The sequence below is a fragment of the Eleginops maclovinus genome, chromosome 1 (assembly GCF_036324505.1).
Source record: "Eleginops maclovinus isolate JMC-PN-2008 ecotype Puerto Natales chromosome 1, JC_Emac_rtc_rv5, whole genome shotgun sequence".
Taxonomy (NCBI): domain Eukaryota; kingdom Metazoa; phylum Chordata; class Actinopteri; order Perciformes; family Eleginopidae; genus Eleginops; species Eleginops maclovinus.
In genome coordinates, this window is record NC_086349.1 from 27,981,397 (window position 1) to 27,995,509 (window position 14,113).

The 14,113-nt window shown below is 42.7% G+C and overlaps 1 protein-coding gene across 1 annotated transcript; it reads right to left on the bottom strand.

Moving 5' to 3' along the window:
• Nucleotides 1-8,602: 8,602 nt before the first annotated feature.
• On the bottom strand, nt 8,603-13,227 carry LOC134862309 (uncharacterized). Its single transcript, XM_063880170.1, has 5 exons — nt 12,854-13,227; nt 11,974-12,297; nt 11,126-11,443; nt 9,769-9,886; nt 8,603-9,689 (listed from the first exon to the last, which is right to left on the bottom strand). The coding sequence occupies exons 1-5, from the start codon at nt 12,969-12,971 to the stop codon at nt 9,506-9,508; spliced, it is 1,062 nt and encodes a 353-aa protein (XP_063736240.1). The 5' UTR covers nt 12,972-13,227; the 3' UTR covers nt 8,603-9,505.
• Between the last annotated feature and the right edge of the window lie 886 nt (nt 13,228-14,113).

Sequence of the window (14,113 nt, forward strand, 5' to 3'; positions counted from 1 at the left end):
CTGGCCTGGGAGAGCCTTGGAATCCCCCAGGCAGAGCTGGTTGATGTGGCCAGGGAAAGAGAAGTTTGGGGCTCTCTGCTGGAGCTGTTACCTCTGAGACCCTGACGGAGAGGCGGGAGAAGATGGATGGATTTCTAATCGTAATAAATACAAACTACATTAGGATATATCCCTCCGATTAAAGTGAATGTTGAAATATTGTACAAAATGAATAGAGCATTTAAGAAAAGACTATGGTAAATGAGAATGCTTATCCTAATTTATCCAGACCGACTTTGACCTCTGCAGTCAAACATACGGGTTCATGTTATATTTCACAACCATTCAAATGGAACAAAGCAGACTTCACCTCAAAGCCGTCACAGAGGATGATGTCATGACCCAACCCTGCAGCTCAATAAGAGGAAGTGATATATTTCCACCCAGAAATAAACAAAGTGTTTCTCTGACGCCCAGAGTCTCATTTCCTGTTTGGGCACCAAATAAAAGCCCTTTCATTGAGTTTCTGGATGGAAGGTTATTATTTCGAGATGTAAGGTAACTGTATGTGCATGGATCAACTTAAAGTGCAGTTTGTATCGCACATCCGAAGGTGTCATAGTGATCGTTGTGTTCTGAACACTGAACATATTCCTCTGCAAACCCTACGTTCATTCACTCCTCAGCAGCATGCAACTCATTATGGGCGCTTTCTTTAAGCCAATCACATTTCACCTCATTCTCCAACAGCCAATCATCGTGCTGCAGTCAAACTTTACAATCCTCTCTCCTGCAGTCAGCTGGTGTTCAGGTGTTCATGCTCCCCCATCCACCTCCAGTCATCATGTCCAGTGCCCAGGAGAGCTAAAGACCACACCTTATCACTCCTCCTCTTCATCCCACCTCCTCTAATCCAGATCTTCATCATCACCTCCAGTGTCTAGACCCCAGGGAGGTTTCCTGTTATACTCAGGGCTGGACCCCCCCTTTACAAACATTATGTATTACAAAGTGTTCCTCTGTCTCTATCTCCTTGTTAATAGCACGTCTTTTATTTTATCACAAAACTTCATTTTAAAATAATTTGGATTTTTCAATTCCAACTTTTTATGTGCCAGTAAATAAATGTGCAGCTTTTACATCAAAGGTTGTGGTGTTTTATTTCTCGTGTTTATTCAAATAATATCCTACTATGATTATATTCCTCCACCAACAGCTGGATCTCTTTAAACATCAGACCTTATTCTTTGTTCATAAAGGTTCCTTTTTATCAGCATGTTCTGCACAACATATCAACATTAAGCTGAGTAATTGGAAAATGTCCTGTTTTGATATTTTAACATTTCTATTTACGCACTTTAATTCAAACACCACCTCAAAGGGTCAAACCTTTATCTGGACTCTTTAATCAAAACAGTACCTTTTTTTCCAGCCATGAAATTCCTCCGCTCTTATTCATTGTTTGTCAAGGAGTTTCCAAATATCTGACTCAAGTATTTCCATTCCTTCATCTTCCACAGACAATATCCTTGTGTCAACATCGGCCTGAATCATAAAACAAGTTACTAACAACCACAGGAGAGGACTCTTTAAAGTAGAGACACTACATACTGATATACACCTGAACATCAGCAGGAGAGAACTCTTTAAAGTAGAGACACTACATACTGATATACACCTGAACATCAGCAGGAGAGGACTCTTTAAAGTAGAGACTCTACATACTGATATACACCTGAACATCAGCAGGAGAGGACTCTTTAAAGTAGAGACTCTACATACTGATATACACCTGAACATCAGCAGGAGAGGACTCTTTAAAGTAGAGACTCTACATACTGATATACACCTGAACATCAGCAGGAGAGGACTCTTTAAAGTAGAGACACTACATACTGATATACACCTGAACATCAGCAGGAGAGGACTCTTTAAAGTAGAGACTCTACATACTGATATACACCTGAACATCAGCAGGAGAGGACTCTTTAAAGTAGAGACTCTACATACTGATATACACCTGAACATCAGCAGAGAGGACTCTTTAAAGTAGAGACTCTACATACTGATATACACCTGAACATCAGCAGGAGAGGACTCTTTAAAGTAGAGACACTACATACTGATATACACCTGAACATCAGCAGGAGAGGACTCTTTAAAGTAGAGACTCTACATACTGATATACACCTGAACATCAGCAGGAGAGGACTCTTTAAAGTAGAGACTACATAAACCACTAAGGCAGAAACAGCAGCTCTTATTTACACCCCTTGTTGAGTCTTCTCTCACATGTGAAATGAGTGCAGGATGAACGAGGGTCTGCTGCTCGGGTTCGGATCAGGATGGAGATTTGAACTCTTCTGCTGACAGCAGTTATCTGAGGATCGGACGCTGTGAGTCCAGAGTCTGAAACCCGCCTCCTGTTTCCTGTCCCATTGCACAGCCAGTGAAACCATTGGATAAACACACGTTTCATCTGACACGACGTCTGTCTCCCCTGCACCATTACTCATCTCTCTGTGGGAGTTATAACGACAGTCTGGGAGAGGACAGACTCGTCCCCGGGGTCAGAGTCCCATCCGTCAAGAGATATAAAACTTTAAACGTTTGAATATAAAGTCGAGGTTAACTGCTTTAAGGTCCTTTCTGCTTTAAGGTCCTTTCTGCTTTAAGGCCCTTTCTGCTTTAAGGTCCTTTCTGCTTTAAGGTCCTTTCTGCTTTAAGGCCCTTTCTGCTTTAAGGTCCTTTCTGCTTTAAGATCCTTTCTGCTTTAAGGTCCTTTTTGCTTTAAGGTCCTTTCTGCTTTAAGGTCCTTTCTGCTTTAAGGTCCTTTCTGCTTTAAGGTCCTTTCTGCTTTAAGGTCCTTTCTGCTTTAAGGTCCTTTCTGCTTTAAGGTCCTTTCTGCTTTAAGGTCCTTTCTGCTTTAAGGTCCTTTCTGCTTTAAGGTCCTTTCTGCTTTAAGGTCCTTTCTGCTTTAAGGTCCTTTCTGCTTTAAGGCCCTTTCTGCTTTAAGGTCCTTTCTGCTTTAAGGCCCTTTCTGCTTTAAGGCCCTTTCTGCTTTAAGGTCCTTTCTGCTTTAAGATCCTTTCTGCTTTAAGGTCCTTTCTGCTTTAAGGTCCTTTCTGCTTTAAGGTCCTTTCTGCTTTAAGGTCCTTTCTGCTTTAAGGTCCTTTCTGCTTTAAGGTCCTTTCTGCTTTAAGGTCCTTTCTGCTTTAAGATCCTTTCTGCTTTAAGATCCTTTCTGCTTTAAGATCCTTTCTGCTTTAAGATCCTTTCTGCTTTAAGATCCTTTCTGCTTTAAGGTCCTTTCTGCTTTAAGGTCCTTTCTGCTTTAAGATCCTTTCTGCTTTAAGGTCCTTTCTGCTTTCTGGTCCTTTCTGCTTTAAGATCCTTTCTGCTTTAAGATCCTTTCTGCTTTAAGGTCCTTTCTGCTTTAAGGTCCTTTCTGCTTTAAGATCCTTTCTGCTTTAAGATCCTTTCTGCTTTAAGGTCCTTTCTGCTTTAAGGTCCTTTCTGCTTTAAGATCCTTTCTGCTTTAAGATCCTTTCTGCTTTAAGGCCCTTTCTGCTTTAAGATCCTTTCTGCTTTAAGGTCCTTTCTGCTTTAAGATCCTTTCTGCTTTAAGGTCCTTTCTGCTTTCTGGTCCTTTCTGCTTTAAGGTCCTTTCTGCTTTAAGGTCCTTTCTGCTTTAAGATCCTTTCTGCTTTAAGATCCTTTCTGCTTTAAGGTCCTTTCTGCTTTAAGATCCTTTCTGCTTTAAGGCCCTTTCTGCTTTAAGGTCCTTTCTGCTTTAAGGCCCTTTCTGCTTTAAGGTCCTTTCTGCTTTAAGGTCCTTTCTGCTTTAAGGTCCTTTCTGCTTTAAGGTCCTTTCTGCTTTAAGGTCCTTTCTGCTTTAAGGTCCTTTCTGCTTTAAGGTCCTTTCTGCTTTAAGGTCCTTTCTGCTTTAAGGTCCTTTCTGCTTTAAGGTCCTTTCTGCTTTAAGGTCCTTTCTGCTTTAAGGCCCTTTCTGCTTTAAGGTCCTTTCTGCTTTAAGGCCCTTTCTGCTTTAAGGCCCTTTCTGCTTTAAGGTCCTTTCTGCTTTAAGATCCTTTCTGCTTTAAGGTCCTTTCTGCTTTAAGGTCCTTTCTGCTTTAAGGTCCTTTCTGCTTTAAGGTCCTTTCTGCTTTAAGGTCCTTTCTGCTTTAAGGTCCTTTCTGCTTTAAGGTCCTTTCTGCTTTAAGGTCCTTTCTGCTTTAAGGTCCTTTCTGCTTTAAGGTCCTTTCTGCTTTAAGGTCCTTTCTGCTTTAAGGTCCTTTCTGCTTTAAGGCCCTTTCTGCTTTAAGGTCCTTTCTGCTTTAAGGCCCTTTCTGCTTTAAGGCCCTTTCTGCTTTAAGGTCCTTTCTGCTTTAAGATCCTTTCTGCTTTAAGGTCCTTTCTGCTTTAAGGTCCTTTCTGCTTTAAGGTCCTTTCTGCTTTAAGGTCCTTTCTGCTTTAAGGTCCTTTCTGCTTTAAGGTCCTTTCTGCTTTAAGGTCCTTTCTGCTTTAAGATCCTTTCTGCTTTAAGATCCTTTCTGCTTTAAGATCCTTTCTGCTTTAAGATCCTTTCTGCTTTAAGGTCCTTTCTGCTTTAAGGTCCTTTCTGCTTTAAGGTCCTTTCTGCTTTAAGATCCTTTCTGCTTTAAGGTCCTTTCTGCTTTCTGGTCCTTTCTGCTTTAAGGTCCTTTCTGCTTTAAGGTCCTTTCTGCTTTAAGATCCTTTCTGCTTTAAGATCCTTTCTGCTTTAAGGTCCTTTCTGCTTTAAGATCCTTTCTGCTTTAAGGCCCTTTCTGCTTTAAGGTCCTTTCTGCTTTAAGGCCCTTTCTGCTTTAAGGTCCTTTCTGCTTTAAGGTCCTTTCTGCTTTAAGGCCCTTTCTGCTTTAAGGTCCTTTCTGCTTTAAGGTCCTTTCTGCTTTAAGGTCCTTTCTGCTTTAAGGTCCTTTCTGCTTTAAGGTCCTTTCTGCTTTAAGGTCCTTTCTGCTTTAAGGTCCTTTCTGCTTTAAGGTCCTTTCTGCTTTAAGGTCCTTTCTGCTTTAAGGTCCTTTCTGCTTTAAGGTCCTTTCTGCTTTAAGGTCCTTTCTGCTTTAAGGTCCTTTCTGCTTTAAGGTCCTTTCTGGTCCTTTCTGCTTTAAGGTCCTTTCTGCTTTAAGGTCCTTTCTGCTTTAAGGTCCTTTCTGCTTTAAGGTCCTTTCTGCTTTAAGGTCCTTTCTGCTTTAAATTCAAGATTCAAGAAGCTTTATTTATCCCGAGGGAAATTGAGGTGCAACAGTTCAATACAAAGAAGGAAGGAGAAATATACACTCAATATACATCAAATATTACTAAGTATAAACTAAAATAACTAAGTATAAACTAAATGTATCAACAATAAGAGCAGCTTTGCAAATATGAAATAGTGAAGTAGTTACAGTAACTACGTAGGTATATACAATATACAACAATACGTATAGTGCAAATGGCAGCACAGTAATAAGAGAACTAATGAAACTAAGCTGAATACTAAATACTGAATAAAGTGACATGTGAAAGCAAAGTGAAATGACAGCATTGCGATGAAATAAAGTGTCACTGAGTCTCCAATGTTCCTCTAACGACCTGAGGTGGATGAGTTAACGAGTCTGATGGCCACAGGAAGAAAGGACTTCCTGTGGCGTTCTGTCTCACACCGGGGTGGAATGAGGCTATTGCTGAAGGTGCTTCTGTATGAGGTCAGCACCTGGTGGAGAGGGTGAGCGTTGTTGTCCAGGATACTAAGCAGCTTGCGCAGCATCCCCCTCTCAGACACCACCAGCAAAGAGTCCAGCTGGACCCCCAGGACGGAGCCAGCCTTCCTGACGATCCTGCTGATCTTGTTGGCGTCTGCTGACCTCAACCTGCTTCCCCAGCACGCAACACCAAAGAAGATGGCACTGGCTACCACCGACTGGTAGAACATCTTCAGCATGGTGTTACAGACGTTGAAGGACCGGAGCCTCCGCAGGAAGTAGAGTCGGCTCTGGCCCTTCTTATACACAGCCTCAGTGTTCTTGGCCCAGTCCAGGTTATTGTCCAGGTGAACACCCAGGTATTTGTAGTCCTGAACAATGTCGGCAGTCACCCCCTTGATGGAAATGGGTGTGGGGGTAGATTTCCTCCTGCGGAAATCCACCACCAGCTCCTTTGTCTTGGCGGTGTTGAGCTGCAGGTGGTTGAGCTCACACCACTCAACGAAGGAGTCCACGACGCCCCTGTACTCCTCATCATTTCCCTCACTGACACAACCAACAACTGCAGAGTCGTCTGAAAACTTCTTTAAGGCCCTTTTTGCTTTAAGGTCCTTTCTGCTTTAAGGTCCTTTCTGCTTTAAGGTCCTTTCTGCTTTAAGGCCCTTTCTGCTTTAAGGTCCTTTCTGCTTTAAGGTCCTTTTTGCTTTAAGGCCCTTTCTGCTTTAAGGTCCTTTCTGCTTTAAGGTCCTTTTTGCTTTAAGGCCCTTTCTGCTTTAAGGTCCTTTCTGCTTTAAGGTCCTTTCTGCTTTAAGGTCCTTTCTTCTTTAAGGTCCTTTCTGCTTTAAGGTCCTTTCTGCTTTAAGGTCCTTTCTGCTTTAAGGTCCTTTCTGCTTTAAGGCCCTTTCTGCTTTAAGGCCCTTTCTGCTTTAAGGTCCTTTCTGCTTTAAGGTCCTTTCTGCTTTAAGGTCCTTTCTGCTTTAAGGTCCTTTCTGCTTTAAGGTCCTTTCTGCTTTAAGGTCCTTTCTGCTTTAAGGTCCTTTCTGCTTTAAGGTCCTTTCTGCTTTAAGGTCCTTTCTGCTTTAAGGTCCTTTCTGCTTTAAGGTCCTTTCTGCTTTAAGGTCCTTTCTGCTTTAAGGCCCTTTCTGCTTTAAGGCCCTTTCTGCTTTAAGGTCCTTTTTGCTTTAAGGCCCTTTCTGGTCCTTTCTGCTTTAAGGTCCTTTCTGCTTTAAGGTCCTTTTTGCTTTAAGGCCCTTTCTGCTTTAAGGTCCTTTCTGCTTTAAGGTCCTTTCTGCTTTAAGGTCCTTTTTGCTTTAAGGCCCTTTCTGGTCCTTTCTGCTTTAAGGTCCTTTCTGCTTTAAGGTCCTTTCTGCTTTAAGGCCCTTTTTGCTTTAAGGTCCTTTCTGCTTTAAGGCCCTTTCTGCTTTAAGGTCCTTTCTGCTTTAAGGCCCTTTCTGCTTTAAGGTCCTTTTTGCTTTAAGGCCCTTTCTGGTCCTTTCTGCTTTAAGGTCCTTTCTGCTTTAAGGTCCTTTCTGCTTTAAGGCCCTTTTGCTTTAAGGTCCTTTCTGCTTTAAGGCCCTTTCTGCTTTAAGGTCCTTTCTGCTTTAAGGCCCTTTCTGCTTTAAGGTCCTTTCTGCTTTAAGGTCCTTTCTGCTTTAAGGCCCTTTCTGCTTTAAGGTCCTTTCTGCTTTAAGGTCCTTTCTGCTTTAAGGTCCTTTCTGCTTTAAGGTCCTTTCTGCTTTAAGGTCCTTTCTGCTTTAAGGTCCTTTCTGCTTTAAGGTCCTTTCTGCTTTAAGGTCCTTTCTGCTTTAAGGTCCTTTCTGCTTTAAGGTCCTTTCTGGTCCTTTCTGCTTTAAGGTCCTTTCTGCTTTAAGGTCCTTTCTGCTTTAAGGTCCTTTCTGCTTTAAGGTCCCTTTCTGCTTTAAGGTCCTTTCTGCTTTAAGGTCCTTTCTGCTTTAAGGTCCTTTCTGCTTTAAGGTCCTTTCTGCTTTAAGGTCCTTTCTGCTTTAAGGTCCTTTCTGCTTTAAGGTCCTTTCTGCTTTAAGGTCCTTTCTGCTTTAAGGTCCTTTCTGCTTTAAGGTCCTTTCTGCTTTAAGGTCCTTTCTGCTTTAAGGTCCTTTCTGCTTTAAGGTCCTTTCTGCTTTAAGGTCCTTTCTGCTTTAAGGTCCTTTCTGCTTTAAGGTCCTTTCTGCTTTAAGGTCCTTTCTGCTTTAAGGTCCTTTCTGCTTTAAGGTCCTTTCTGCTTTAAGGTCCTTTCTGCTTAAGGCCCTTTCTGCTTTAAGGTCCTTTCTGCTTTAAGGTCCTTCTGCTTTAAGGTCCTTTCTGCTTTAAGGTCCTTTCTGCTTTAAGGTCCTTTCTGCTTTAAGGTCCTTTCTGCATTAAGGCCCTTTCTGCATTAAGGTCCTTCTGCATTAAGGTCCTTTCTGCTTTAAGGTCCTTTCTGCATTAAGGTCCTTTCTGCTTTAAGGTCCTGCTTTAAGGTCCTTTCTGCTTTAAGGCCCTTTCTGCTTTAAGGCCCTTTCTGCTTTATGGTCCTTTCTGGTCCTTTCTGCTTTAAGGTCCTTTCTGCTTTAAGGCCCTTTCTGCTTTAAGGTCCTTTCTGGTCCTTTCTGCTTTAAGGTCCTTTCTGCTTTAAGGCCCTTTCTGCTTTAAGGTCCTTTCTGGTCCTTTCTGCTTTAAGGTCCTTTCTGCTTTAAGGTCCTTTCTGCTTTAAGGTCCTTTCTGCTTTAAGGTCCTTTCTGCTTTAAGGTTTCTGCTTTCTGGTCCTTTCTGCTTTAAGGTCCTTTCTGCTTTAAGGTCCTTTCTGCTTTAAGGTCCTTTCTGCTTTAAGGTTTCTGCTTTAAGGTCCTTTCTGCTTTAAGGTCCTTTCTGCTTTAAGGCCCTTTCTGCTTTAAGGCCCTTTTATGTTTCTTTGCTTATCATGTATTTTTGGTTATTTACCTCCTGTTTTGCGTCTCCTTTCAGTCATTTTTGCTCGTCACTTTGTGTATGTGTGTGGTACTTTTTTATTTAATATGCATCTCTGCAGTAATATTGCACCTTTTTGAAATCATTTTTCAACATTTATTGTCAGTGTTTTACTTGTTTTCATTTCCTTTTGGTCATTCTGTGTCTCTAGTTGTTGTGCTTCTCTTCCGGTTGCACCTTTTTAAGGGATCTCTGACTCGTTGGTTGTTTAACACGTGTGTGTGAGTGCATTTAATCTCCTTGTGATCCTTTTGTGGTTGTTTTAAATTACTTTTGAGTCCTTTTAGGTTCTTTTGAGCCATGATGTGAATATGTGTGGGCTTAAATCCTCTGTTTGTGTCTCTCTTTAGTTTCATTTTGTAAGATATTCCCCCTGAGCCTTTTGGCCAGTTTGGTGTTTTAGCCTCTTTATGGTTGTTGAGCAAACATTCAAGTCCTGGTGCATCTTCTTAAAGACATTTCATCTCTATATGTGGTCTTTTCATGAGTATTTTTAGTCTGTTTGCATCTCCTCGTCGTGTTGTGTATATTTGTGGGCATCAAGCGTCTCTTGTGACCTCTCTGTGTTTGTTCAGCCTGTAAGGTATTCCCGCTGATCCCTGTCAGTCTCTGGTCCTGGTATCAGTAATCCCTCCCTGGCAGAAACAGATCGCTGCTGTCTGCACACTTTGCTCTGAGATAAGTAATGCATGTGTGAGCTTCAGAGGAAAGCTATCATTTATATAATAAATAACACTTATGATCACTTTGATAAACGCTGACGTGCATTATGACCCAGACTCTTATCTCATGTCATTAAAGATATGCATACATGTCACGGTGCTGATTTAACCTGCAGCTCAGCAGGCGGACTTCGGCCTTCCTCTGATCCCATCCCTCCTCCTCCTCCTCCTCCTCCTCCTCTTCCTCGCATGCTTGTCCGTCACATTTGCACATGTAATAAACACGCAGATAAAAATCACCAAGGATGCAAACGAACCCCAACGCAGCATCGTGTACCAGAGCGGCACTCCAGTAAACGCTCTGCAGAAACAGAGACCTCGTTAGTGACACCTCGTGCATCGTGTAAATCAATTAATCCATTTCAAATATATGTTCTGACCGGAGGAACGGGTGTGTCTCGGTGTGATTGTCAGGTTGGATTTCTTCAGTGGTGTGACAGGTTGTCGGGGGGGTGGTTCTGGCCGTGGTGCTCACAGTGCAGTCATACACAGCTTGGTCTGGTGATGACAGAATAAAACAATGGCTTTCTTTCATGAGTTTGTGCAAGAGGATTTCACAACAAACAGCATTACCAATAAACGCAGCCTCATCGGAGCGTCCTGTCAAACATACCCCAGGGTCTTATACACATTGAATTATATGCTACCTCTTCAAAAACCTGCACCGCTTGTTAGGATCTCAGTTTCTGCATTTATAGTTTACGGTTTTATTTTGAAGTGTATCTTGTTTTGTCACTTCCTGTCTTTAGTTTCCCTCCTGTCTGTGATCGTGCTCACCTGTGGCCCCTGTGTGTCTCCTCCCCTCCCAGCTGTGTCTTGTCTTGTGATTTCCCTCCTCTGTGTTCAGTCTGGTCTGTCCTGCGTGCTCTTTGTCGCGTCGTCGTTTTCCTGTTCCCTGAAACGGTTTGGGTCTCCCTCGTCAGCCCTCTCTTTTCCACCGGTTTGTCTGCGATTTCATTTTGGTACTTTCCCTTCGTTGTACTTTTTTCTGCATTTTGTTTTCAGTGTTTTTTGTAAGTAAAGCTCGCCCTTTGTCATACGTCTGTAGCCCTGCCTCCTCTATTGGTTCTGCGCTTGGGTCCTTTCCCCAATCCTGACACAGCTCTCCACTTTAAATTCCAATGAGCCACATATTTAATTTTTTTACTGCTTTTAAAAACTAGTATTTTTAGTATTTGTATTATTTATTGTATTTATATCTTCTCTAAATATTTGAATGACAATGTTAAATATTTTAAAACAGTTCCATTTTTAATTTCTGTTTTTAATTCATTAAATGCAGATTTTAAGATTCATTTATTTTGTATTTGTTTTAATTTAGTTCGTAATGCTGTGTGTGTGTGTGTGTGTGTGTGTGCACCCACCGTACACACCAAAACATATCTGTGTGTGTGCACCCACCGTACACACCAAAACATATGTGTGTGTGTGCACCCACCGTACACACCAAACATATCTGTGTGTGTGGGCTTTTACCACGGCCACTAGGAGTCGCCTAACCCTACTGCAGCTCTAGAAATGAATAACCCCATCATCATTTTTAAAACACTCTTCATCACTTCTTATTTTATTGAATATTAATGTATGATTGTCTTTTTAACCCTCAGCTTTCATTTCGTTTGCTCCGGCATTTCTTATCAATCCCTGGGATTGATTTGAAGACACATTATGAACACAGGCATCATGGGAAGGTATAACCAGTGCCTTGATATCTCTGGTGTGATTCAGACCCGTTACCTTGCATGTGAACCACGTAGCTGCAGAGTGTGTGTGCCGGGGTGATGACGGTCACTCTGAGGGTCTCACTCCTCTCTGAGCTCACTGCGTTGCTGACGCTGCAGTAGAGCTGAGCGTCCTCCTGCAGGGATACACAGGTGAGCTGCAGGTCTGCCGAGCTCTGCAGCAGGACGTCCTCAGGGTGTGTGTGTCGGTACCAGGCGTAACGGACCCCGGAGCCCCGTGAACACACACAGCGCACCGTCACCGGACCCCCCTGACAGGTGGACGCTTCCATCAGGGAGATCAGGGGCCGGAGCTGGGGCTTAGAGACTGGGACTGAAACACAGAGAGCAGGGTGACTTCCTCTCTACTTCAAAGAGGAATAAAGTCATTCTTACTTTATGTTAACTCTTGTATTTCATACCTTTTTTATTCCAATGTTTCCTGGTTTATTGGTATTTTTGGGGCTTGTTCATGACTGTATTCAAAGGTAGATTTGTGCTGTGTTTATTCTGCATTATTTCTGAGTTATTTGAGTTCTTTTTGATGAAATGTGCTGAAAATATAAACTTGCCTTGATTTTCTTTGCATAAAAAGAGCCAATGAAGAGCAATTAGACGTCCTCTATAAAAATAAGTAATGTATTTTTAATTATTTTGTGATGCAATCATTTGTTTGTGATTCCATCCTCCAATAGTTTCTGCAGCCTATCATTGAAGAGAGAGACTCCAGGGAAACGCAGTTATTGCTCTGGGTCATTTGGAGATGTTTTGGATGTTGGACTATTTATCTTGCATAACATGTCTTCTGTCAGACCAGGGGAAGGGAAACCTCCAAGATCCCCGGTTCACCTGCAGTGGTCTCACCTTCAGTGACGACCACGTTCACCGACGTCATGATGTCAGCGTAAGGCTTGTCAATCCCGACCCAGTAGACCCCGCTGTCCTTCCTCTGCAGACCCAAGACCCTCACAAACAGTCCTCTCCTCCGTGCATCTATGATGTGAGCCCACTGGGAGGTTCCGATCTTCCCCTCTGAGTCCACCAGCACCTTGCAGGTCCTCTTGGACTCTCCTTGGCACCAGTACTTGTTGCTGAGCAGCAGCTGGGTGTCATAGCTGCAGGAGAGCAGGAACTCGCCCCCGATGTGAGCTGTGATGGTGTTCTTGTCACACTTCAGCTGCAGACTCGCTGAAACACAAAAGAAAAGTGAGCAAGAGAAAAGCTCCTCCACATCTGACATTAAATACTTTATTCAAAACAAACGTGTAAATACCAACAGTGGGTCTCCTAATGTGCATTCAGAGTGCATGAGAGCTGGTTGAGAAATAACACCTGTAACTTTCCACCGTGTGTTTATGGTTTAAAGAAATATGTAAAATCAGAATCCAGATTAGTGACACCAGGGGCTCCATTGAGGAATACAACCAATACAATTGAATACTATCTTATATAACAGAAGATGTTGAAGTAAAAATGACCAATACAATTATTGAAATACAATCAAATATAATTATACAAACATAGGAAGTTCTAAAACATGTCCAATCAAGGACTCAAGTAAATACAAATAAACGAAAGTAAAATAACTAAAAACATATTCAAACAGGAAATGACATTTCAGATAAAGGCAAACAATATATATTTCTACGAACACAAGAAGTCACATCGTTTAAAAAGAAAATCCCTTTTGATCTGAACTTAATCAGAATACACAAGTGTATCAGAGAGGTATGCAGCCCCTCACCATGCAGCAGCAGCAGCAGCAGCAGGCTCAGGGTCCTCATCTCTCTGAAGTATGGTCTCACACTGACAGCAGGAAGCTGCAGAGTTGGACGGTGGCGCTTAGCTTCCTGTTGGTGCATTGTGGCTTACAGAGATGCTGTTGCATGCGATGGCCTTATTACACTTACAACCTGCAGGGCCAGTTTCACTCTGCGTTGCGTGTTAAAAAAGCCCATCGGTTTCAGAACTGTGAAGGTGGCGGGTCAACGCCTTCTCTCTGAGGCTTCTCATGGTCACTCAGACTGTGTTTCCATGAGGTCACAAAGCAACTCAAATATATAACTGTAAGTTCAAGATGAAATAACAAAGCTCCTGCAGGTAGGAGTGTATGCACGAGTGTTTGTCTCCAGCAAAAACCTCCAAGTTGATGGACAGTGTTTCCTCCTGATGATGATTTAAAGGCACTACAGTTTTTGCATCCCATGCTGGAGCTGCACTATTTCCTCTTCCTGATGTCCTCCCTCCTCTGATCTCTGACCTCTTACCAGAAAAGGAAGAAATACCAGCTTCCTGCAGGGGGGGGGGGGGGGGCACAGTCTGAAGCATCACCCCCTCTGCTCCATCACAATCTCTCTGTGCTGGTTCACCATGAAGCCACCAGATGTCAGCGTGCTGCAGATGTACAGGAAGAGGCCCTGTTCTTCTTCTGTGGTGCTCTCTCTCCTGTGGTGTGTTCTATAGGTGTCAGTGAATGTAAATGGTCTGCAGAGGCTCAAATCCCTGTGTTCCCTCCGACTGAAACACCTCCATTGGACTGCTTTGTTTCCTCCCAGAACAGAGTGACATCACTATGTCCAATGAACATTGTACATGACAGGCTAAAGGGGCGGGACATCTCCAAGCAGGTTGACCAATCAGAGCAGACTGGACTCTGGTTTCAGACAGAGGGTGAAAAGAGGTGCAGCTCAGGCAGTCTGAGAAACATGAAGAGCTTCCTGAGCATTACAGCATGGAGACATGTCCCAGGAGAGACTCTCAGTAAATGCTGGTAATGTACTAAAGGGCAAAGAGACCAGCATGATGTATTTCTGTTATGGACAGAAATACAGTGGATGTAAATGGCTGCTGCAGTGGTATTTATTTATTAAGTTCATTTTTACCCATCGTTTTCATTTCTTAACCCGAGCAAATGAGAAAGAAAGCTGCAAAAACATAATTATTTAACAGAAAGGTGTTTAATTAAAGTCCTGAAGGACGGAATGAACACTTGATCGACTCCCTG

Coding starts and splice junctions, on each gene's coding strand:
- LOC134862309 (XM_063880170.1), bottom strand. CDS start 12,971: ATGCACCAACAGGAAGCTAAGCGCCACCGTCCAACTCTGCAGCTTCCT. Junction 11,444..11,973: donor GAACGTGGTCGTCACTGAAG/GTGAGACCACTG, acceptor TCTGTGTTTCAG/TCCCAGTCTCTAAGCCCCAG. Junction 9,887..11,125: donor CTACGTGGTTCACATGCAAG/GTAACGGGTCTG, acceptor TGTCATCACCAG/ACCAAGCTGTGTATGACTGC.